Source organism: Sphaeramia orbicularis, chromosome 18, assembly GCF_902148855.1.
Source record: "Sphaeramia orbicularis chromosome 18, fSphaOr1.1, whole genome shotgun sequence".
NCBI lineage: Eukaryota > Metazoa > Chordata > Actinopteri > Kurtiformes > Apogonidae > Sphaeramia > Sphaeramia orbicularis.
The window spans coordinates 7,411,457-7,436,501 of record NC_043974.1 but is presented as its reverse complement, the minus strand read 5'-3'; the positions used below and the strand labels follow the sequence as shown (position 1 = coordinate 7,436,501).

Here is a 25,045-nt window from a genome sequence, read left to right as displayed (position 1 = left end):
TACAGACGTCTTTACAAAATACAGAAATCTAATACATCTTTTCCCAAAAGTCTGCTCTCCCCTGCATAAAAATTACCACATCTAGAGCCCATGGTTCCCCACAGGTCACAGAGTAGTGTAGTATATTTTCCTAATAATTCAGATATAGTAGATGGATACTTTTAATTATAATGATTTTCACAATATGCTGTTAGTGCTTTTTGAAAAGGAATATGAAAACTTTTTCTAATACTGTTAGATGCTGAAAATTAGCTAGTGTGTCCAAGCAATTTCTTTAGTATATTTAATTTAAAAATGACTCAAAGAAGTGTAAACATATTTTTATTTTACCAATCCATGAAATAAAATATTTCACTTATTAGTCACCACACTTACAGTATGAGTGTGTCTGGAGTACTCACAGGGGCTGCTCTCAGGGATAATTATATGAAAAATTATGCTTTTTGGCTTCTTTTTATTTTAGTATCCTGGGTTCGATTCCAACACCAGTCGATGGGGGTGGGACCTTTCTGTGTGGAGTCTGCATGTTCTCCCCGTGTCTGCGTGGGTTCTCTCTGGGTACTCTAGCTTCCTCCCACCATCCAAAGGCATGCACTGATAGGTTAATTGGTTAATCTAAATTGCCCATAGGGGTGAATGTGAGAGTGATTGTTTGTCTCTGTATGTCAGCCCTGTGATGAACTGGCAAAATGTCCGGGGTGTACCCCGCCTTCGCCTGTAAGTAGCTGGGATAGGCTCCATGCGACCCCTGTGACCCTAGTGAGGATAAAGCGGGTTCAGAAAATGAATGAATGAATGAGTATATTTTCCCAGTCAACATACAGTGTAGATATAGTCTTCGAACAAATGTATTACAGGTTGTATATTTCAATTGAAAATAAGAATGAATGGCAGTAAAATGTATGTTGACAAATGAGAAGATATGATTGGAGAAGTCCCTGGAGGATGGTGACCTGTGGGGAGTGGTCCGTCTCCATCTAGTGGTTGTTTGTAGAGCGCCTCTAGATGGCTTTCATGTAATTTAACGGTGTGTTTTTGTTTTTTTGTCTTAATTGGTCCTTGTGCATTTTGGTTTTTCTTCCTTTTCATCGGCTTTCATCTTCTGTCTTTCTCTGTGATCATCTTTTCCTCTTGAGGTTGCATTTTTTTAATTCCATGCCTTGTTAGAGACTAAATACAGGTTGTTAAAAACCTCAGAAACTTACCTCACTTCCTGCTTTAAACCCTCAAAGATGCTCTACTCCAGATGACTATCAAAAAGTCAGTGAAGATGAGTTTAACTTTCCAAACGTTTAGAATTTCACTTCATCCATGTATGTTTTTCATTTTGTAACTTAACCTCCTAGGACCCACTGTTCACATTTGTGGACAAGAGTTTCACAACTTTATACAAAAAAAAAGAAAGAAAAGAAAACTGTCCACCACAAAGGACATTCCATAAAAAATGTAAAAACTCCATCTGAAAAAACTGTTCGCACCATCATGGTGTTTCCAATATAGGCACTTATTTAATAAAAAAAAAAACAAAAATGCTTGTACTTTGCTGACATGTCCTGGGTCTTAGGAGGTTAAAGATGCAGTTCTTAAGTTACCTTTTTAAGTATTATTAAATAGGAGCATAATAAATGTAAATTTCTGAATTATTAGAGCATGTAACATATTTTTTCTTTGGAATCTCAACCACAGGTTAGATAGAAGCAGACAGACAAAAAAAAAAAACCTTCATGAACCTGACCCTGATGACCTGAGAAATAGATATTACAAAGATGTCTGAGCTATTTGATGAAACATCCCTGCAGCCATCTCTTCTACTGGAGCTGCTGCACAAACATAATGAGTAGTTGACACTTTTACAGTGATTGTAGCTGGGGCAAAGACAGGTTAGAGGCCAAAAGAAGGAAATGGAAGGTAGCAACATATGGGTAACACTTATACATCTCTGGAAACTTTGTAACATGTTTGAAACATTTCAGCAGCTCATCTGCAATGATGAAAATGATTTTTTAAAATTTTTATTTATTTTTTTATTTATTTAAAATCAAACATAAAAATCTATTTCAACTTTCAGCACATTTTTCTTGGAATTTTCCATGAGAGAGTGAAAAAGTCCATGATGTTCTGTAGTAAATAAGGTGTGTACAAAAATATTTGAAGAATTTTGTATTGAGATATTAGGTTTTATGATATTGTATTGACTCCCAAAATCACTAGGAGTATCATCTCTTCACCCAAAGAGCAGCAAATGTTTTATTACTTTGCAAAGATTGTGCAAACCTAATAAATATTGAGACTATGATAAATGCAAATGCAGATTCCACTGTTCTGATTGCATATAAAAGCAAAAGATTTTACTGGTTTGATTCTCATGATCGTGTGTTCTTTATACGATGGTTTCCTAAAATGATATCTTCATAAAGTATATCTATACTGTATATCATCTTGTTTAGTGTAACCCCTGTATCATGATATGTATGCTATGATGAGATCCATGCTCTAAATATATGTGACAATTCATAAACGTAGACTAAATCTTGACTAGGATTAATAAACTACTGAAGTGTTTGCAAATATTTTGCAGACTCTCTGCAGGTGGGCTGTCTAAATAAAATACAGCTGAAAATTGTAATAGTAATCACAGTGAAGAATTCACCAAAGATGGCTCTAAAAGTGAAGCTAAACTCAAAGTAAAGATGATGAGTCGTGAGAGAAAGTGCCTGCCTGTGGGACCCCTGCATATTTTCCCTGGGTGAAACCAGGTGTGAGTATGAACCGTGAGCCAGACAGCTCCGGCAGGCTGCCTTTACCTGGCACAGCCCTGTCATTACTGTTAGCTCTCTGCCTGAGGCCATGGGATGCATGCAGAGCTGCACACTCAAACAGACATCCAGCATGGTCAAAGGTGACTCTGAATCAGGGACAGCATTTACATACACAAATTATTCTGTTTTTTTGTTATTATTATTCTGAAACAGACAATTTCATATTAAGCTGTTTATGGGCCTTTTAAGACACTGGATATCCCATCCCAGGTGCCAACAAAAAACTTTGTCACTTTGATCTCTTACATCCAGTTTCAAAACCTTACGAAACATGAAACAGATTCTGAGTAATGTATAACATTTTATATAATACATAACCAATCCATGAAGCAGTGCTGCACTTTCATAATAAAAGCATTCCACTGCCAGTGGCTCTGCAGTATGAATCCATGGTCTGTGTGTAATTTGCATTTCCAACAACAGGCAGACAGCAGTGCAATGAGTCAGAAGCATAGCATCAGTGCCACAGTCTTAATTTGACATTACTAGAGTCATTTATTAAAAATATGACAAATCAATTGTCTGCTTGACAGATTTCATGCCTCAAAAGTATCTTGTTTGACACTCCTTCTCTTGAGTTGAGTTTTAATCTGGCTTTATTCCACTTAGTATCTCTCAGGACATATGGCATCAGGCCATGTTTAGGGGCCTCATCATTACATACGTTCGCAATGATGGTTCATTTTAGGCTAATATATTTATTTTGTTTATTTATATGTGCCTTGTCAAACAGGATATAAAGTTTAGATAACCACAAGAACATTCCAATTTTCTCCACTGGTTTCATATGTAATTTACTTAAATATTTTTGTGTTTGCAGTTATATATAGTATGAATAATGTGCTATGTGGGGTAGAAAAATGTCTTACTTGTGTGTTTATATGCAGTGGTAGATGAAGTATTCAGATCCTTTGTGGAAGTAAAAATACTACCAGCACATTTTGAAATAATTCCATTGGAAATAAAAAATATGTATCTATGTAAGTAAGCAGTAAATACTGGCAAAATGTAATGTAATTATGAAACATCAAAGTGCTCATCAAACAGTAAAATGGTCCATGTTTTACTATTATGATTGTTGAATTAATGTTACTGTTTAAGGTTGTGCTGATTTGCACTATTTTATAAACTGTTGGTAATTTAATCTACAGCAGTTTGTGATGTTGCTATTCTGTGAGAACCAAGTATCTAACAAAAGTTAACCTTTATTGAAGACGTTAATACTTTATCCTTCAGTTTATCTTGTAGATGTTCATGCATGGCTTTTGCTTTTTTAGATCAAAATCTGTCAGATAAATGTGGTGGATTAAAAAAAAATGCCTCTGAGATGTACTGGAGTACTACCCTGGCACTGATAAGACTCATTCCTCTTAAATGAGTATTTGACTAGAACAAAGACTAATTGTAAAATGAGAATTAGTCTGGGTTCTCTCAACTCATTTTTTATTTCTAAGTCAAAATGCTGACAGGCTCAGACTTAAAATTCATTGGGCATGTGCAAAACTGTATATACATGTGTGCATACATGTGTTCACATGTATTTTGATCTGTTGTTAAATTTGGTTAACGTAAGGGGTAAGGCTGAGGTTTAAGATGAAGCCATGGAAACAGATGTAGAGAAATGTCAATGAAAACCTGTAACATGCACAAACATTTACATGCATTTTCATTCCATAAAAATCTCATAAATATAAAATGTCCATCTGGACTGTTTAACATTCTCAGTTAACTTTACTACATCTGTGTAAATGACTTTATAAGTCACATGCTGACTTCAGTTTAAACTTAAAATTAGCCTTCGTAAGCTTAACTACTCACTAATATTCATTCAATCTTGTTTGATTTTTAAATATTTTTAATGTAGCTTATTAATAAAAAAAATGATACAAAAGTTGCATGTATGTAAACAGTAAAACAATTAAGAGTATATAAGAAATAGAAGTTAAATTATTCTACTAAAACCTGAAATGTTCCAAGTAAAATTTAGTTAAATTACATACCAAAATTGTCTCAAAGGTACAAAAATGAAGTAGGTGCTAATCATCAGCAGAAAAGACTGCATCTGGACTTCTTACCGTCTTTATTAAAGTATTATTTATAGTTATGTTTTATATATTTGTAATATTTATTTATGTATTCTAATACTTACCATGGGCCCTGGGGGACCAGGAGGAGCAGGTGGGCCCTAAAAACAGACTGTCTCAAGCCTACAGTCTGACTGTATGTGGTTCTGCACTGAAAGTGATCATAAATAAACCAGATTTTAGTGTCTGAGTCCATTTACAGCTCCAAAATCAAATCCTCTGACTTTCTTTTGACCTGAACATAGACATCTGTCATTCTCTCCACCTACTCCTCCTCTCTCTTCCTGCCCTGTTATACTGCTTAAAATATGAGCTAATGGCGGGTTGTCAGCTGCTGAAGCTGTGGTGAGGTGTGGTGCTGTGGTTTGTTTTTAACAAGCACAGCCTCATAAGAGAGGGATTCCTTTGGCCTGTTCATTTATTTAACTGTACTTTACCATAAACCCATATGTTGATGCCGGCTCTTTGTTTTCTGCTGTCATCATATGGTTGAAAGGTGTACTGCAGCCTGTCAACACATAATCACATTCAGAAATAGAGGGGATTCTGGGTGTTTAGGTTTTGTAATCATGTGGAAATGTGTTGTAGTTGAACAAGAAGGTCAAAATGAAGATATGTATTTCTTTTGCAGCTCACTTGTTATAAATGATGTAAAAATATTATTGTGTGTGTAATGATTCAAAGCGTATTCATTAGATGTACAATAATTTGACTTGTTCAACTGTTGTTTGTAGTTTGATTAAACAGTGTTACATGTTGTTTACTGGCATAAAAAGTAAGGACAGCTTCTTCTTCTTCTTCTTCTTCTTCTTCTTCTTCTTCTTCTTTTTATTCTTCTTCTTCCTCTTGCTTCTCTCAGGGCCGTCCAGGACCTCTTGGTGAAGTTGGCAGGAGTGGGCCAGAGGGGCCTCGTGGAGGTCTGGGGCCTCAAGGGCCTAAAGGAGAGAAGGGCCATAATGGACTGAGAGGACCATCTGGCCCAAAAGGAGACAAGGTGAATTTCATCAGTTTATTCATTTTGATGATATGTTAGTTTTGTTTTTTGTTTGTTTGTTTCAGTTGTATTTGACTGTTTCTGCTGCAAAAATATATTTCATAACAATCCAAAATATCATTGTGCTTTAACTGCCCATTAAATGCTCATTTTCAACTGTGTCAGTTAAACTGTGACATTTAAACATTCATGATTCACATTCATACAAAAGTATACCTTTTTCTATATACAGTATTTGAGCACTGGAGCTCTTGCTTCAGGCTAGGGAAAGACATTAGTACTCATATAAACCATATAGTATGAAGGAAATAGGAGTATAACTTTCATTCATTTAAGGCTTACAAACTAAATTCACAAACTTTGATCCAAACAAAATGTTTCAGAATAATAGGAACTGTAGTGACATATTTTGACCACTGGGTGTCTCCGTGTTATTTGCTCATACTGTGTATGAACAGAATCAATTTTTGACTTCCACAGGGACCTATGGGAGTACCAGGGTTCCAAGGATCTGATGGAGTACCTGTAAGTGAACACATAAAGCATGTGAAGTATACAAGAACTTTTATGATACTTTTTTATACATTAAGACTTTTTATGTGTTTATGCATATTCTTAAATAAAACACAAGAAATTATTAAAGGTCTGTTAGTTTAGAATTCCTCAAACAATAGACAGTAGCATTATGACATAATTCCATAACATCGTATCTCCATGTTCAAGTAGCACGTCTACATTTTTATTTTTTTTTACATTGTGGTACTGCTACTTTTACTTGAGCTCTGAAACAATATGTGATTCTAGTTTTGGCAGATTTCACCCTCCACTTTCTTCATGTGTAGGGTCACCCAGGTCAGGAGGGTAGCAGAGGATTACCAGGACTGGACGGCTGCAACGGGACCAGAGGTGATCCTGGACTCCCTGGCTATGGGACAGGAGTACCTGGAATACCTGGACCCATTGTGAGTGAAAGCTGTGGCATGATGTCTTCTTCTTCTGTTGTACTTTTAATTACATTGCATTACAACAGTTAATTATATTACATATTTTAACAGAGTATATAGTAATCTACAACCTCAGACCTGTACATCTCAAATCAACATCCACTCTTTTCTGAGAATATTTGTTACATCTTAGCAATGTTCAAACCAATGTAGTGTTTCGGTCACAAAAATACATAAATACAATGCATAATACAATACAATACAGAAATGCAGACACTAGAAGATGTTTCCTTACATCCTAATGCAGCCTAATAACATGCATATTGGATTTACAGTTCTTCTGTTTAAACCTAACCCCAATCCTATTTTAAGGTTAGGCTAAACTAGGGTGGGAGTTAGGGTCAGGGTACGCAGAAAACGGTGGATGTTATTGAGTTAAATATATCTGTCATGGTACTAGTGATGAATTGCCCTCATGCACTTATCATAATGACCTAATATTACACATTATCTATAGAGATGAAGGTATAATAGCTCACTGTCAATATTTTTGACTTCCAAATTTTCACATATCATATGCTCAGTGGAGTTTGTTTTATGATGAGGAACTTAGCCCCCCTGACTCCTTTGTACTTCACACCCTGACAATATGTTGTATATTATTTAGAAACCACAGGATTAGTGTTATTCTTTAGATAGAGGTAGAACAGTGACATATCTTCTTCCAACAGGGACCTATTGGGCCAAAGGGTCAGAAAGGAGAACCTCGATACATCTCTGACAACACCATTGGGGTAAAGTCTCATTTTCCATCACTTTCCATCTTGATTAATGCATTTGCTTTGACACACTATAGTTGAGACTAACAGATGGCGGAAACCAGTTGGAAATGTGTCAGTTACAGGTTGAAAAGGATGTCAATATGGTCTCAGACATCATGAAATCTATTTTGTGACACATTAAAAGTAATGGTCACTGCAGTGTTGTTAAGAACATGAAACTAAACATTCAATGTGCCAGACCCATGTTGACCCACTCTTGTGTTGGAGTATGTAATGATCCAGTGGTTTGTTGACTTAAACTCCATTTATAAGTTAACAGTAGCAAGGGTTAAATATTTGAGCTCAGAAACAACCATTAGGATTTTTATTTAAAACCATCCGACCAAAGTCCTCTGTGTAGAAAGCAAATTACAGTCAGGTATTGTGAATGTAGGCAGTTGTTAGCCTAGAAAATGTTTTTGTCCATATGTGACCTGTATTCAATCTGTTAAAGACAGTTTGAACAGCACAAACCCAATTTTTTCAAATCCGAACACTTTCATGTGTGGACCTAAATCCAATATTTTGCAGTTTTAACGGCCAGGTCTCATTTATCCGACCTTTTCATCATTGAAATGCAACAAACGTCACAATTCTGTGTCCCAGGAGGAGGAGCGTTGGGAAGATTTTACTTCCATAAACACAGTGCATGCCTGCATGGTCACGTATTATGTCAGGACCGCTTTTGCACATGCGGGACACTTAAGGGTCACATTCAGTTCATACTCTAACTGATAGAAGTCGCATTTAATGTGTAATATGAATGAGCACACACAAAAATCAGATTTCACCAAGAAATTGTGCATTAAGACCTACTGTCTGAACGTAGTCATGATGAATCTTTAATGAAGAGCCTCAGAGTGGAGCCGTCTCACAATGAAAAGAAAACACCTGACAAGAAACTTTCGATGAAGACTAGTATGAGATGAAACTATGGCTCGTCAGATATTTATAGTTGTCAGATTTATAGTATTTAGAGATTTAGAGTCAATCATTGTGTGTTTTTCAGAGTATTCCAGGTTCACCAGGACCAGATGGACCACCTGTGAGATTTTCCATTTCTTCCTACTTAATAACAGTATTCTCCTTATGTTATACTGATCCTCTAACAATTAAATATATACATATACTATTACAATTTTTGTTTATTCTCACTTTCATATATGGAATATTTGTGAACTATACTTAAAAGTAAAAGAATATAATTGTGTAATAGTGTTTGTAAATTCCCTTTTGATGTCTTTTATTCCCATAGGGTTTCAGAGGTCCCGTGGGTCCAGAAGGTCAGCAAGGACCAAGGGGGCCTGATGGATTCCCTGTAAGAAAATCATTTATCTTTTTTTTTCTGTCTAAGTGGCGCAGTGTATAGTTGTATAATAAATTCCCAGTTTATATGAATAAACAATAACTTAATAACGTTGTGAAAATGTAAATGTGTTAAAAATGTAACAATGTAACAAAGCATTTGTTAACTTATCACATGAAGTACAGTTAATAAATTTAATATGAATAAAGTTTATATTAATTCATTTAAATGGTTTTTGTGTGAATAAAATAACATTTAATTGTTCCATAACAAATCATCATAATTCTGATCTATCTTGAATATTCGATGTTATTGATTTTATTAGATGCTTTTAATTGATATGCTTCAGAATGTGTTGTGTAAACCATCAGAGAAAGTGGAGCTGAGTCTTTTGTCTGTTTTTAGGGCCCACCTGGTCCTCCTGGTCCCCCAGGGCCCATGGTAAGTAATAGAATACAATATACACTGAACAAAAATATAAACGCACCACTTTTGTTTTTGCTCCCATTTTTCATGAGCTGAACTCAAAGATCTAAAACTTTTTCTGTGTACACACAAGGTTTATTTCTCTCAAATATTGTTCACAAATCTGTCTAAATTTGTGTTAGTGAACACTTCTTCTTTGCTGAGATAATCCATCCACCTCACAGGTGTGGCATATCAAGATGCTGATTAGACAGCATGATTTTTGCACAGGTGTGCCTTAGGCTGGCCACAATAAAAGGCCACTCCAAAATGTGCAGTTTTATCACACAGCACAATACCACAGATGTCACAAGTTTTGACTGTGCGAGGAAAATGGTGGTCACACCAAATACTGACTGGTTTTCTGACCCCCCTGGACCACCCAATACAGTAAAACTGCACATTTTAGAGTGGCCTTTTATTGTGGCCAGCCTAAGTCACACCTGTGCAATAATCCTGCTGTCTAATCAGCATCTTGATATGCCACACCTGTGAGGTGGATGGATTATCTCAGCAAAGGACAAAGGAGAAGTGGTCACTAACACAAATTTAGAAAAATTTATGAACAATATTTGAGAGAAATAGGCCTTTTGTGTACATAGAAAAAGTTTTAGATCTTTGAGTTCAGCTCATGAAAAATGGGAGCAAAAACAAAAGTGGTGCGTTTATATTTTTGTTCAGTGTATAAAACATAACTATAAATAATACTCTATCATAAGGCAGTAAGAAGTCCAGACAGAGTTATGGATAGCATGGTTATTGTTGCTCAGCTTTATCAAATTATGTGATCATCCAAGTGCATGTCGTTAACCTTATTTGTTTTTAGGGGAGCCGAAGTTATGGATATGAAGGAGAGAAAGGAGACAAGGTATGCAATGTGATAAGTGACTGGTGTATTATTTCAATAAGGAGAAGTACATGTATTTAGATAGCTGAAATTCTTTGTTATTTCATCTCAGAGGTGTCAGGATTTCAGAGGAAACGTAAAATCCACAATATTTATCTTACATTAGCAGACAAATATGCCTTATTTATACTGTTATTAGTCTTGCATGTTATTATGTAACTAGGTTACATAAAGCCAGAAGGGCCTATTTTCATCCAGTTTTTTGTGTTTTTATTATATTGATGTGAATTCTATGCTTCCCTCATTATATCAATAAACCAACTGCAGAGTCAGGCTTAAAGTACTCTAGCTGGGTCCTTCTGTTATGTGTGTATGCACAGGAGTGTGTATGCATTTCTGTGTGTGTGCACATGCATGGATGCTTGAATGTGTTTGTTAGAATGCACTGGTTGGCTATAATATTGTGCATGTTTAAATAATCTGTTTTTTGCACTTCTTCCATCCAGCACATTAATTAACCTTCCATCCATCCTTCCTTAACCCAACCCTGCATCCTCCACCTCCTCTCTGCATCCCCCACATTGACACATGGGCTTGAACTGTTTGGTGCATCCTTTCCCTGTTTGATAAAAGAATTATGAAATGAACCTCTATTTGATTCAGTCTGGTTTGTTCTTTCAAGTGATCTGTGCTGCTGCTGAGACAAGTCACAAACTCAGGAAGATGCCCAGCTTTCAAAATACTCTAATGTTTTATTCTGATAAGAGTTCAAGTCTCAGTTCAGAATTTGCAGTGATTTATGGAATTGCTATGTAAGCAGTTTGATCCTTCTCCTCTTCACTGCAAAGTATGATTTGTGGTTTGTCCAGTGGCATTTCTCTCACTGTTAAATGACAGTTTGAAGATTTGACATGATGGAGTTTGCTTTTAAAAGTCAAATCAAACAAGCCTGTTTATGAATTATTGAGTTTGCATATATAGTATTGCTGCATATCCAGAAAAAAACATGTGAATAATAAATAGATTTAAATTCCTGTACTACTATCTAAACTCCCATCATGGTCAAATTTCTGAGCTGTCACTGTGGAGGACAGTCTTTGGACTGTGACTGGTGGCTGGAATCACTTGCTCCTACTTCCTGCATTGCTCTGTTTTTTCTTCCCCCTTAATCACATTTGGGTATTTGGGCATTGAATTCAATTGTTTGTAGTTTATTAGCCTGCTCTTTGACTCCCCAACCTGAAACCCACTCAACTCCCCACCCACCCATTTCATTTCATGTGAACAGCAATCACACGGGGGTACTAACTGTCACCATCACCACACACTGCATGCATATTATGTTCAACCAAACCTTCAAACATGGTTACTGCAGATTCAAGGCTGACGTGAACATGGAAACAGCTGGAATTACTATTTAATCTGTTGAAGTTCAAGTTCATTCAAATAAACTTTTGCAGTATCTATAATCTTCTTTCATTCTAACTATCTATCTATCTATCTATCTATCTATCTATCTATCTATCTATCATTGAAAGTATGTGGACAAAATTATTTACTTTTAATATACTTCTACTCAAGTACAAGTACTATCAGCAAAAGATACATTTTTTTATTATTTAAAATTACTACTATGAAAATCTATGGTGGAGCTCAGTAAAACTACTTTATATACTATTATGTTGTTGAAGCCCCGGAATACATCATATTCTGTAAGATGTGCATTTGTTTGAAAACCATGCAGAGCTGCATTTGCCAAACTTAAATTAGGACCCAAAATTGTCACAGACCTGTTTTTATCTGGTCCCCAATATGTCGGGTAAAATGCAAAACAATGCTATCATTTGACATTTTATCTTATTAAAATGGAAGCTTACAGTATAGTGGAGTACCAGAGGTAATGTTGACTGTGATATCTGTGGCCCCTTCACTCTCAGTCACTCTAGAACAGGGGTCGGCAACCCTGGTCCTAGAGAGCCACTATCCTGCATGTTTTAGATGCATCCCTCTTCCAGCACACCTGCTGGTCATTATCAGGCTTCTGCAGAGTTTGATGATAGGCTTATCATTTGTTTCAGGTGTGTTGGAAGAGGGATACATCTAAAACATGCAGGATAGTGGCTCTCTAGGACCAGGGTTGCCGACCCCTGCTCTAGAACATATACATGATAGGTGAAAGATAAGGAGGACTCAGTATCAAAAAAAAAAACAAATGTCCCTGTGGAAAAACAAGCCAATAAGTAAATCAGTGGTGTCTGAGTTTATTGGTGAGGTTACATGCTGAAATCTAACAAACATCCCTCAACTGCTTTAGCAGGGACATTCCTACCCAGACTCATTTCTTAAATTAATTTATCTAGCAAAAGTCAGTGAAAAATGTAGGTGTAGATATTAATACAGTTTATTATGTTTTGTTTTGTTTTTTTATGCAAATTTGTGTCCTCTATAGAAAAATACAGTATATAAATAATTAAGCCAGCTGTACAACAATTTTAGCCCTCATTTCAATTGTATCAACACTTTTAGACTCTGATTGAGACAAGTACTATACCCCATTGATGCTCATAGACCATATTAGCAGTTGGTCAAAAAAATCTTTAAAAGGTTTCCAGGAGCCAATTAGCACTCAACATCAAACCTGGGGCTCCACATTACTTTTGGATGTGAAATCTTTGTACAGTATCTACTTATTTATTATGGTTTATCTCACTGTCTCATTTCTCTTTCCCTTAAACTCTATAATTTTTTCAGTGTCTTAAATCTTTACGGTCTACCTCTACCAGTCTACTACTAAAACCTCACACTATTTCCTCTCTGCCCCTTACCTATGATTGGCTAACAGTGTGTTGTGTGTATTCCGGACTCCAGGGTGAGGTGGGTCTTCCCGGACCCAGTGGTACTCCCGGCGACGGGTCGTTAACAAGCGAACAAACTCTCACTATCTACAAAGGAGATAAGGTAACAGCAGAAGGAAAGGAAGGAGTCGAGGTTATAGCATTTCATGACGTGCAAACACACACATACACACATACGGTGGGGTAAAAAATGACCTCTGTAAATGAAGCAGGAGTGTTAAAAAGTAAAGAGTAAAAGAGGAAGAGGAGCAGTGATTGCAACAGATGTTACAGCCATGGAAGAGAGGGTGTGCTAGTGTGAAAAAGGAGGCTTTTGGGAAAAGGAGGAACAGTCAGTTTGGATCAATGCAGTATAAATCAGCTCTGGAGGCAGAAAAAGACATTATTTTAACACCAGTCAATCAATATAGTCAACTTCTTTTTCAAGGATCAATGTTCATTTGAAATACCATCATTATTTACACACTACATACTGTATATTACAAGTCATCACTTATATTGCTATATTTACTCATATAAGCTAGAACTGTGTACATGATCATCGTTTACTTAAATAAAAATGGTGCTTGATGTTTGAAACAGAATTACATATTGTCGACATAGGGGCTGCCTCAATCATTCAGGTACAAATTAATATTATTAGTATAGGTTAGCAAGTTTATTTTAGCATATGTCTGTAATGCAGCACACGGCATTCTTTGATAAACTTCAATTGGTTTTGATAATAATTTTGGATGTTTTAATTTTCTCAACTTAAAATATTACAAATTGCCACTCTAAGGATATTAAAGTTGAATCCATCTGTGATTGAAAAAACACAGAATGCAACTTGTCCAGTAATTCTGTATCAAAAATCTGGAGACAATTTTATTTAAGTAGCCTAAACTTTAACTATGATCTGGCATCAGTTTAAATGTTGGTCTTCTTGCATTCTTTCAGAGCAACATCCAAATAACCTAACTCAAGATTAAATTCTATACTGTAATCAAACATAATGAATCCATTTAAATATCAAAAAGTAAGGTAAATAAACTCAAAAATCTCAGTTATATGTCAAGTGTGGCATTGTCTTGAGTGAAGAGTGCTCCTGTCACTTATTCACATTTGCAGATATTTATTTCAGAGTATACAGTTTTCACTATATTTTCGTCTGCTCCTGCACACCCAAAACCTTATAATTATGGTACAATTTGACCACCCCAAACCTCAGATCATTTCTGCCTCCAGAGATTACTTAACCAAAAGCATTTAATGTCTGTCCACACTGACTAGCCTCTCTTCATCACCCTAAAGTTCTCTCCTCGCTCACACCTCCTATCATGCACCCTTTACAGTCCCAGAGTCGTCCTCCGGTCAACAGCTCCTCATGTCTCCCCTGATCGCTCTCCAACATCCCGTCCACCCCCCCACCCCCACCCCCCTTTTTTCGCCTCGTGCCCATCACAGCATCGATCAGTGTAAACAACTCTCTCTTCCTTGGTTACGGTATCCAGGGCGATGTGGGCTTGCCCGGTGACCCTGGCCAGCCAATGATCAATGGCGTTGTGGAGTTTGTGGGTTTTCCCAAAGGAGACAAAGGAATAAAGGTTTGTTGGAAAACACAGCTTTCGGGATGGCATCATGTGACACAAAGGATTCAAGTTTAGTCTCAACAGAAATGTGTCCATTAAGCCTCTATCCTGCTCTAATAAATGTGTAGATTCTCACTCATGTATATAATAAATCCTAAATTCTTGAGTGAAAGACAACTAACTTGAGGAAACAAGTTCAGCTTTTCTTTACAAAAGCACATTGCAGACTTTGAAATATGATATTTTTGCTCTTTCTGTATTTCATTTGATCGTTTCTTTGTCTGTAATCCATCTTATCACATACACACATCTTGACTAAATGCATTCATAATCAGTTCTTTAATTCTAAGCATTTAATTTCAACATATTCATCATCTTTTTGTTCAGTTAACTGAATCTTGTTGTTAGGATGATGTCTAATATCACAGTGATTTTGGAGTTTCTTTTTTATTTGTTTTATTATACACACACACACACACACACACACACACTGTCCTTTAAGATTAACTATCCATTATGTCTTTGTCTAAACATTTAAAGCTGTCATGTACCTCAGAACAAAAAAAATGCACAAATATGTACACCATGGTACCACATAGCCTTCAAATGGTGCAAGGATGAGATGTACTGATTTTTGTGCAACAGGTTGAAAAACATCCCTGGAATTAAGAGATATGTTGGAGGCAAAAATATTATCATCTGAAGTAAAGGAAGTGCTGCATCTTATACCCCAGGAAGCTACTACTCCAGAATGTGACCACTTTGAGCAATGTTCTCTGTTTGGACGCAGTAATCAATATAATGTACATGGACAGCGGGTGAGGCTTGTAACTCAATGAGCATCGTCCCAACCATGAAGCACATAGGGGGATTTTTTAAGTTATTCAGACTGTGTTTAAGTTAACCTATGACCTCTTCAGTGTTGTTGGCTTTGTACACTATCTTGTACATTATTTACTTAACACTGACCTTTGTGCCATGGTTTTAATTGTGAGGATCATTTAAAATCAGGATCATCATATGAATTTTTCACTGCTTATTATCAGGGTCAAACCTTGAATAAATCACTTTATTATTTTTTCAGGGCTATGCAGGTTGATTTATTGTAGTGAAATAACCTCAACCCTTTTAGCAAGTCTGGATTGGTGATAAGATAAGATAAGGTAAGATAAGATAAGATAAGATAAGATAAGATAAGATAAGATAAGACTTTATTGATCCCACCATGGGGAAGTTTCACAGCTGACAGCAGAAACATACAACACACCAGTGCAAGAGAAAGACAGGTAGAAAAAAGCAGAAGTGAGAGTGAAATATAAAGGAAAAATAAGAAATTTGGTATTTATATGAATATTTATATAAATAGAGAATTAGAGTAAGTTATAGTAATATATGCTCTGGAAAATGGCCTGAATATTACTGACAGTTTCACAAAGATGGTGGTTTTTAATCCTCAGCATGAGGATGATCTGACTGATTTACCTTGAATTGCTCTTCACTCTACCTGGTCGAATTATCCTACAATCTGCTTCAATCTCACCATGATCCACACAGTATTTCTCTCAGCTGTGAAGATCTTGTGTTCATACATACCTGACCAGTATCTTTTTAGTGTGTTGTTACTGTCACATAAAATCCAACAACCAAAATCCCACACACAACTTTAAACTGGATTCCACTGTCTGTGTTTATTTCTAAAAGGGTGAACCTGGTCCAAAGGGATTCCGTGGTTTTCCTGGCCTTCCTGGCCTACCTGTATGTGCTTTTATTTTTCCTCCAGATGTATGAGTTTGATTGAATGTTATTTTAGTCATTACAATTTGTAAAAAGCAAGAAGCACTCAACTGACATGATGCTGACATATTTGCAGGGGCCTTTTGGTTATAAAGGTGAACTTGGAGAGAAAGGAATTCCTGGATACCCAGGGGCAAGAGTAAGAGACTCTTTATTTCACACACTTTGACATTTATTTAGGATACAGTATAGAGTTCCATGTTGTGGTTGTAAATATAACTTTATGCCTTAGTCAAATTGCCTTTCTTTTTTCTTTTATTATCTCTGGTTTCCACAAAAAGGGTTTTCCAGGTTTAAATGGGGTCCCAGGTGTTACAGGACAACAGGTGAAGTATTCAAGATATTAAGGTATTTCAAAAACTGAATTTGAATGTATTTTGCAAAGAGGCAAATATCGAACATTAATGAGCAGTATGGACTTTAATTTAATCCAACAACATCAACAATTCCTCCGATTTCTGACATTGTTTAACATGTTTGACATTTTACAGACTAAATGGCTGAGAAAAATGAGTGAAAAAATGTATGGGTCAACCACTCATCTATCATATAAATTATAACTACATTTGTTTCCATACACAGGGATACAGGGGTAATCCAGGCTATCCCGGGCAACCAGGATACATTGGATCTAAGGTTAGTGGATGCTGAGTGTATGGGTTTTCCTGCAGGCTCTGACAAGATCAGGAAGATAAATCAGGAAAGGAAAAAATGTTTAAAACAGAAACCTGTACAATTTGCCAGTTTGTACAATTTGTTTTGTAGTTTTCCTTTTTTGCTGTGGAAAAAAATATAGATATTTTATAATATGCATGATCATATTAGAATTGCATTTAAGTGAAAAATAAACCCAAAACATAGTCTTTGTGCAGTACTTTCACTTAACCATCAGGTGGGGTATTATTATTATTATTATTAGTAGTAGTAGTAGTAGTAGTAGTAGTAGTAGTAGTACTAAGCTAGTGTCTCCCTAGGAAATAAATTTACAAAACTACATCTTTTTATTGTTTTTGAAGGTGGTGGTAGAAAAGTTGATTTTGGTGGCCTGCATAGAACCAGTTTAGCCATTGGCCACTGTTTAAATGTGTGAGCTAAGCTACTGTCATGATGCTACATTAGCAAGCTCATATTTACCTTACAGATGTGGGATACTATGAGTCTTTTTACAGATTGTTATCTAAAATGTGTGTCCCAAACTGTCCTACTAATTGTATTCCTTAAGCACAATTAATTTATGAGCAAACTGGCAAAACAACGGGTTTTTTTGGTGCCTTTAGCTTCATATGTCTGAATTGCAAACCCCTCACAAGATTACAACAAATGTAATAATGTAACCCATTTGTGATGCCTTAAATATATGTTCAGCATGTGCAAAAAGATAAATTAAACTGAACTTAAGTTTGCATTTCCTTTATTTTTGTGTTTTTAGGGAGACCAGGGAGACCCTGGACCACCAGGGCCTCCTGCTTTTGTTGATAATCTGGGCACTGCTGTTCAAGGTAACACAAATATTACATGCAAACTAATAATGTACCAGAGGCTGTATATCATCAATTTTGTTGACCCTGTTCTCTTTCCTGCCCAGGACTACCAGGTGAATCAGGTCTTCCTGGTATTCCTGGTGCCCCCGGTGACCAAGGATATCCAGGGTTACCAGGACCTCCTGGCCCACCAGGAATAGGCGGTGGTTTTGGTACAGGTAGTACACACGGACAAACATATTGCTTGAAGTAGTAACTCAGCCAGTCTGTCATTCAGCCAGTCACAGTGGAAATGTGTGTTCATTATGTGCATTTATAAACACAAGTAGCCCTCTTTAAGCTGAGAAGATGCTTACTCCCGTACTACCACATCACACATCAATCTTTATGAAGTACATGCAGTGACTGATTTGAACTGCAGTGTCAACCCTCACATTCACAAATTACATATCATAGTTTCCCTATGGATTTTACAGTTTTTTTCTTGTGATTTTTTTGGTTGGTGCTTTCTGCACTAAAACAGTTGTCAAGTTATTAAGAGAGATCTGCTGTACTGAAAGTCTTAATGAACAGAGGGAATCTGTTTTAATAAAATAATAGAAGATCAATTTATAGCTGCTTCCATTTGATTCTTTGTTGTGTCTTAAACAAGTATATTTACTATTTTAAGCTCAGAGACATGGTTCTGATGCTGCTGATTTTAATCTGAAAGGGCTTCAGTTTGAGAAAAATGTCCTTTTAACTTCAAATTGTTGAATCTGTGTGACCTACAATGTGCAGTTTGCTGAGTCTGTATTGCCATTGTTGACTTTTGATGTGTCCTGCTGCCTTCATATTAGGAAATAGGGCTCCCCTCTTCCAAGTTAAGGAAATCTATGGTGAACAATTAAAGAATGGGTAGCACTCAGGCTCTTTCTCTTTAGTTTTTGATTGTTTTTCAACACAAATTGTCCCCATATTCAGATTTTGTGCATCAACTCCGCTCTTCTGAAGTAAAAATGCCTGAGTTTGACACTAAGAGTTCATGTTTAAACTCAGAGTTTTGCTTAACCCACATTCTGAGACTGACCCCCATGAAATTTCCATTTTTTAAGATCACAAAATATGCAGCTTAGCACTTTAGTCAACCAGGGATATCGGTTATCTTCTCTCTTGTTGCTCCACATATGTAGGCCGTCCTGGACTTCCAGGGTTTCCCGGAACTCCAGGTCCAGTGGGAGAGAAAGGAAATCCAGGTTTCCCAAACGTCGGCCCCGAAGGACAGCCTGGTGCACCTGGTCTCCCCGGACCCCCTGGCCTTCCTGGACCTCAGGGCCCATCCAGTATGTTCACACAAAACCAAGTCATAAAGCTGCCTTGTTGTTCACACACAGGTGGACAAGAGAAGAAACATCCTATAATGAAGCAGGAGTCAACAAACAAACAAAAACATAGAGCTTTAGATTCTTAATATGATAGTATTTCAACCTTGAGTAGTTGTTGTGGATCTACTATTTTGTTGTTAAAGTCTTTTTGGTGCTGTTTGTTTAAGAAATAATATTGCTACAAGTATTTTTGGGGGAAAATTTCAGAAAAAAACTCAACACCACAATTGGCTCAAAATAGTGCTCTGAAATAATGTTAAAATGTGTTTTCCAGTTTTACCAGCCATTCAAGTGACCTTTTTGGTAGAAGTACAAAACACAAATAGACTTTTCCACCTCATGGCTGACTGACTTTACTGTCCTCCAAGGCTTGTCCGTTGAACCCTGCATCATCTATCCTGAGTTGTCCAGGCCATATCCAGGTATCATAAAGGCAGCTATATTGCTATGATCACCATGGCAATATTAAGCCTGCCTCAGCAAAATTAAAACAACAAACACAACTTCCAGCAGGCAGTATCTACCTGCCAAAATGCTACTTTTTATGCTGTCCTCTATGCAGGGTGTGGTGGTAAGTATAGCTGAAAAGAGCGCAGAATCTTATAAGCTTCAGACTTGGATGGGAAGGTCTCTCTCCTCCAAGCTGCTTTACTCACCATTGGCCACAAGGTGTCGCCTCTGAATCTAATTCAATGATTTTACATAGACATCAATGCATGGCAGCAGCCTTTGGAACAGGGTTTGTTTTTCTTTTTTTGGCACAAGCACATTAAACAGTGAAAGACCTGTAACAAAATGTTTTCATTTTGGTTTGAGTGTGTAGTTGCATTGTATGCAGGACATACTGTATATTTTATAGTGTGGTTCTTTTAGTTTAATAAATCATTTCATGCAGAATTAGATACATGTATTGTTTGTATTGTGTGTAGGTGCCAAACTGCCAGATGCTATGCATGTTGCTTTGGCAAATACTGTAGCTCTTAGTCTTTATAGTCAATGTAAAATCATTGAATTAGTTCATACTAAGTATAAAGCTGATTTATATTTCATTTTAAGATATAAATGTTATCATGCTTTAAAAAAAAAAAAAAGCATCTGTCATCTTGCAAAAGCAGCTTAAATCTTTATAATGCATACTGACCAAATAAACTAACCTGGATTTCACACTGTGACACCAATTATTCCTACTCAGATCATTAAATTTAGAGGAAAGTGCATATAACAATAACTGAGACCCTTACTAGTATCAGTAAGTGTGATTTGGCTTAAGATCAAACAGTGTGAAATCTTAAACTCTCAGAGCTGTTGGTGGTTCATTGAACTTCTGATCAAATGATTGATCTTAACTTTGTATCTGTGTGTGTCACTGCAGGTCCTGGGACTGCCCCCATTAGTATCCCAGGACAGCCTGGACTGCCTGGCGCCAGAGGGGAGCCAGGTTCCGTGGGATACAAAGGCTTCAGAGGTACACACACAAATTTTTGTATCACTGTTTACACATATCTTCATAAACTACTCAATTATTAATAACAAAGTAATAATACCTCCAAAGTGTGATTTTTTAGAGTTAGACATTACTAACTCTGTAGCTACGTTGGTTTTGGTTTAGATTTTCTAGATTTTCTGTATAAGCTGTCATTTTGATGTGACAAAAAAGCAGCACACTTAACTAATGACAATAATTGCAGAACCAAACTTATAAAGATTACATATTTATAAGGGTGTCACACAAAGTGAATGAATGTTTAGGCTATTTGCTTAAACTGGCAAATACGCAACAGGATATTTGACCAATTTAGACAAACACAGTGCATATACAAACAAACCATTTATGAGAAATATCAAAACTCTATCAAAACTCTAATCTAAACCTGTTGTAGACTAAACTCAAACATTCCTCCTTGTTTGCATGGACTTACACTGGGTGCTTGTATCAGTGAAAGTCTTGCAGTGTCTTTGCCTCTGACAAATGACCTCTCATAGCTGTTTTAATTTTGTTGGGAATGAAGAATCCTTGCTCTGCTGGAGTCTTTAATGACCAATGACAACAAAACATACAATTTTAGATTTTCAGGAGTCTGATTAAAGTGGTGAACTTTATTATTTGAGATGTGACATTTCTCCCAGAGTAGTAATCAGACACCTGCAAGACTCAGCTGCAGATTTAGAGATTGCTGTATGTGAACTTCTTAAAGTTATGATGGATTCCCTCACTGGTATAGTCTGTGAATATGGTAGATGTTTCTGTCGTTTAAAAAAAGATCTGAAAATAAAATGGCAGAAAATATCTTGTCATTACCACTCTTGCTCATATACTTTACATATTTTTAGACTCTCCCTGTTCTCCCCTCTTCAGGTGATCCAGGTGACTGTGCCTGCGTGGGAGGTAGTGGTCCAGGATTGCCAGGGTTATCTGGACCCCCAGGAGCCAATGGTAGCCCTGGCTTCCCTGGACAAAAGGGTGAGCCTGGTGACTCTGGTTCACCTGGCTTTGGCGGCCCTCAGGGACCTCCTGTAAGTTTATTGTTACACAGATCTCTGTTTTAACTGACAAGCATGATCACTTAAACTATACAGGAGCATAAACAGGAGCAGAACTTATACATGTCAGTTTAAGGCACATTTCACAAAAATTTGACTCCTCTATCATTTATCCTGCCTACCCTCCAGGGTCGTGCTGGAGAGAGGGGTGTCTTTGGCCGTAAGGGAGAGAAGGGGACATCTTACTACCCCAACCTTGGGTTAGGAGTGAAAGGAGAGATTGGAGCACCTGGACCGAGAGGACCTACAGGTGAAACAGGGAAACCTGGCCGGGATGGACTTCCTGGTTTCCCTGGATCTCCTGGACCCCCAGTGAGTATTAAGACATGCTGTATTCATAGAATGTTAGAAAAATAAGTTTTACAAAAGCAGGAATGATGAGATGTTTCCTGTCTTTTTCTGTGTTGCTGATAAGTTTCTTTTTTCCTTTCCAGGGTGATGCTGGTTTTGGCACAGTTGGAGAAAAAGGTTTCCCAGGATTTCCAGGTTCAAAGGGCCGTCCTGGTAGCCCTGGGGAACCTGGTGTTGGCTACGCAGGAACACCTGGCTTTCGTGGAGAGCCTGGAGACCCCGGTATTCCTGGTCTGCCTGGGCAGCCAGGTTTTCCTGGAGAAAGAGGTAAGTGAGTAAATAAAGTAAATGAGGTTTGGATGTTGTGTTCTTGAATATGAGTGGGATATGTATATTGATATATGTGACTGAGAAAGAAGTAAACAAGAAACTGTGTGTGTGTGTGTGTGTGTGTGTGTGTGTGTGTGTGTGTGTGTGTGTGTGTGTGCGCGTGTGTGTATGTGTGTGTGTGTGTGTGTGAGGGTGTGTGTGTGTGTGTGTGTGTGTGTGTGTGTGCGTGTGTGTGTGTGTGTGTGTGTGTGCGTGTGTGAGTGTGTGTGTGTGTGTGTATGTGTGTGTGTGCTTCAGAGAGAGACAAAAACATTTAAGAGAAAGAAAGTGAGCGTCAATGCAAGGATGTCATGCTATTTTTTCCACAGGCCAAAACCATGACCATACATCCATCTCATCCCATCACTGTCATGTATAGTAGTTACCATAACAACCACATCCTAACACCCTAAACCATTAGAAGATATTTCTGGGGATAAACAGTTCGCAGTTTGTCCCTGACTTCATCACCTAAAGGGCCAAAGTGGCTCTTGTTACATTTTCTCTAATGAAGCAGCTTCCTGCCCTTCATGCCTCAGTTGCAGCAGCAAACTGTTAACTACATGATTAATGGTCTCCATTAATGTGCTTACACACTTCTTCTGCAGCCAATAATCTATAATCAACAAACTGCTTCATTAGTTGACTGATTGATGCTCATTGATACAATGTAACTGCTGATAGCGTAACAACAACTGTGCTTCTTTAGTCTCAGAAGAGGTGATTTTATTGGAGAAAAATCAACCAAAATTCTAATTCACAAAAAACCTACAAATACTTTTTATTTGAGTGGTTTTGTTAGCTGGTGTTGTTTAAGGGGCCATGGTTTAACAATTAGGATGAATATTGTGTAGGACATAATCACATGTTGCTATCATTGTTTTGCAAATCAAAGCATTGAGACATTCCTATCAACTGCTTCAGTAATTCTCAAAGTATGTTAAAAGTGGGAGATGGAAGGTCATTTACAATATATTGAAAACAAAAAAAATATGAATTTAAATTTTTGGACTTATGTTATTGAATATGAAATTACCATTAATTATTTTTGCTGAGTATATTTACATATTATTTATGTTTTAAAAGTTTCCAGAACTAATGAAACAAAACCATGAGGTCTAAATTATGTTCTTTTCTTCATTTATCTAAACTCCTTTCAAGCTTAGCAGGAAAAGATTTACCATGGAATGTGGCTATTAGGTATCAAAAGGCAAGCTCTCAATAGACAAACAATCTTAACAACTTCATTATTGAGAGATAAAAATGAACCAGTGAAAACCAAATAAAGTAATGGATGAGGCCAACATATACCATACAGTGTGTAAAAACTCAACAATGAAAAAAAAAGTCTTTAAATAATCTTTGTTCTAAGATACACCAGCAGACAATGTGATTTTTTTTTTCCTTCTTCACTGAGACTAAATGACACAGAAACCTCCGCAGCAGCTGGCCACTCATCTTCAGTATGAATTTTTTCCTCTCATACAATGATGCTAATGCAAAACAACTGATTCAGTGATGCTTTTAATATGAAGGGTATTGCCCCTCACAAGAGCTGAGAGAGAACCAAAAGAGAGACATGAATAAATTTATGCAGCATCTCATAGCTTGATTTTGGCTTTTTTTTTCCCACTTTGATCAGCCAAAGTCCCTCTTATCGCTCTCATCTTGTAGAGGGAAATAACCTGTATTCAGCACCTTTACATTGAAGCAAGCATTTTATTATATGCTTTTGCCTTAACTGCCTTGACTTAATTAAACTGATTTTCTGATATCTGTTTGATAAAAAGAAATAAAAATTGCTTGATTGGCGCATGCAAATGACCCTGACTGGCTTTGTATGCTGCCACCCTCTACCCCTCTCTCTCTCTCTCTTTCTCTCTCTCTCTCTCTCTCTCTCTCACTCTCTCTCTCTTCCTCTGTTTCTACCTCACCCTCTATCCATCCATCACCTCTCCATTTCTCTGACCTTCCTTGTGCATGTGTATCTGTCCAGGTGAAAACAGCTGTGGAGGGGTTATTGACGCCGGAGAGGGAACGGGTGGGTAACTAACTTTTTCATCCACCAGCTCAAATCATGTCCAGGGGACAGAAATTGTAGCTTTCAGTTAGCCTAGCAACTGGTGGACTCATAAAAAACCCTAACATTAAGCAGTAGAGCAAACAAGATTTAGTTACGTTCATGTACAGAAACAGAAATTACAGAATATTTGTCTTCAACTTGGAGATAACAAAAGACCAGGATAATTTATTTTACTCATAATAACTCCATTGCTTCATGTATTATCAGTGAATGATTTACAGAACCAGTGTGAAGGACTTTGTGGCCTCTGTAAGTCAGGTTGCAGATAGCAACCAAGTGACTATCACCCCAATATGCAAACTGGAGGAGAGCCTGCTCCCTATGTATATGTAAACAGGGTTTCTAAATGTCTTTAAAATGTCCACAATAGAATAATCAGATCATGTGGAAGAAAAATAATTAAAAAAAAATAATAG

General features: G+C 37.0%; 1 protein-coding gene across 3 annotated transcripts in view; it reads left to right on the top strand.

Moving 5' to 3' along the window:
• Window positions 1–25,045, top strand: part of col4a6 (collagen, type IV, alpha 6) — a 197,995-nt gene that overhangs the window by 144,892 nt on the left and 28,058 nt on the right. Inside the window, exons 5-26 of one of the 3 annotated variants that reach the window (XM_030162032.1) lie at window positions 5,763–5,897; window positions 6,378–6,422; window positions 6,740–6,859; window positions 7,573–7,635; window positions 8,672–8,707; window positions 8,918–8,980; window positions 9,374–9,409; window positions 10,260–10,301; window positions 14,629–14,721; window positions 16,408–16,461; window positions 16,577–16,639; window positions 16,782–16,826; window positions 17,083–17,136; window positions 17,930–17,999; window positions 18,086–18,199; window positions 19,154–19,303; window positions 19,714–19,767; window positions 20,718–20,810; window positions 21,702–21,859; window positions 22,016–22,198; window positions 22,321–22,504; window positions 24,543–24,587. In XM_030162032.1, the coding sequence (XP_030017892.1) occupies window positions 5,763–5,897; window positions 6,378–6,422; window positions 6,740–6,859; window positions 7,573–7,635; window positions 8,672–8,707; window positions 8,918–8,980; window positions 9,374–9,409; window positions 10,260–10,301; window positions 14,629–14,721; window positions 16,408–16,461; window positions 16,577–16,639; window positions 16,782–16,826; window positions 17,083–17,136; window positions 17,930–17,999; window positions 18,086–18,199; window positions 19,154–19,303; window positions 19,714–19,767; window positions 20,718–20,810; window positions 21,702–21,859; window positions 22,016–22,198; window positions 22,321–22,504; window positions 24,543–24,587 (1,900 nt within the window). Of the gene's footprint in view, window positions 1–5,762; window positions 5,898–6,377; window positions 6,423–6,739; window positions 6,860–7,572; window positions 7,636–8,671; window positions 8,708–8,917; window positions 8,981–9,373; window positions 9,410–10,259; window positions 10,302–13,148; window positions 13,239–14,628; window positions 14,722–16,407; window positions 16,462–16,576; window positions 16,640–16,781; window positions 16,827–17,082; window positions 17,137–17,929; window positions 18,000–18,085; window positions 18,200–19,153; window positions 19,304–19,713; window positions 19,768–20,717; window positions 20,811–21,701; window positions 21,860–22,015; window positions 22,199–22,320; window positions 22,505–24,542; window positions 24,588–25,045 lie in introns of all 3 variants that reach the window. The other 2 variants (XM_030162033.1, XM_030162034.1) reach the window with 2 other exon arrangements.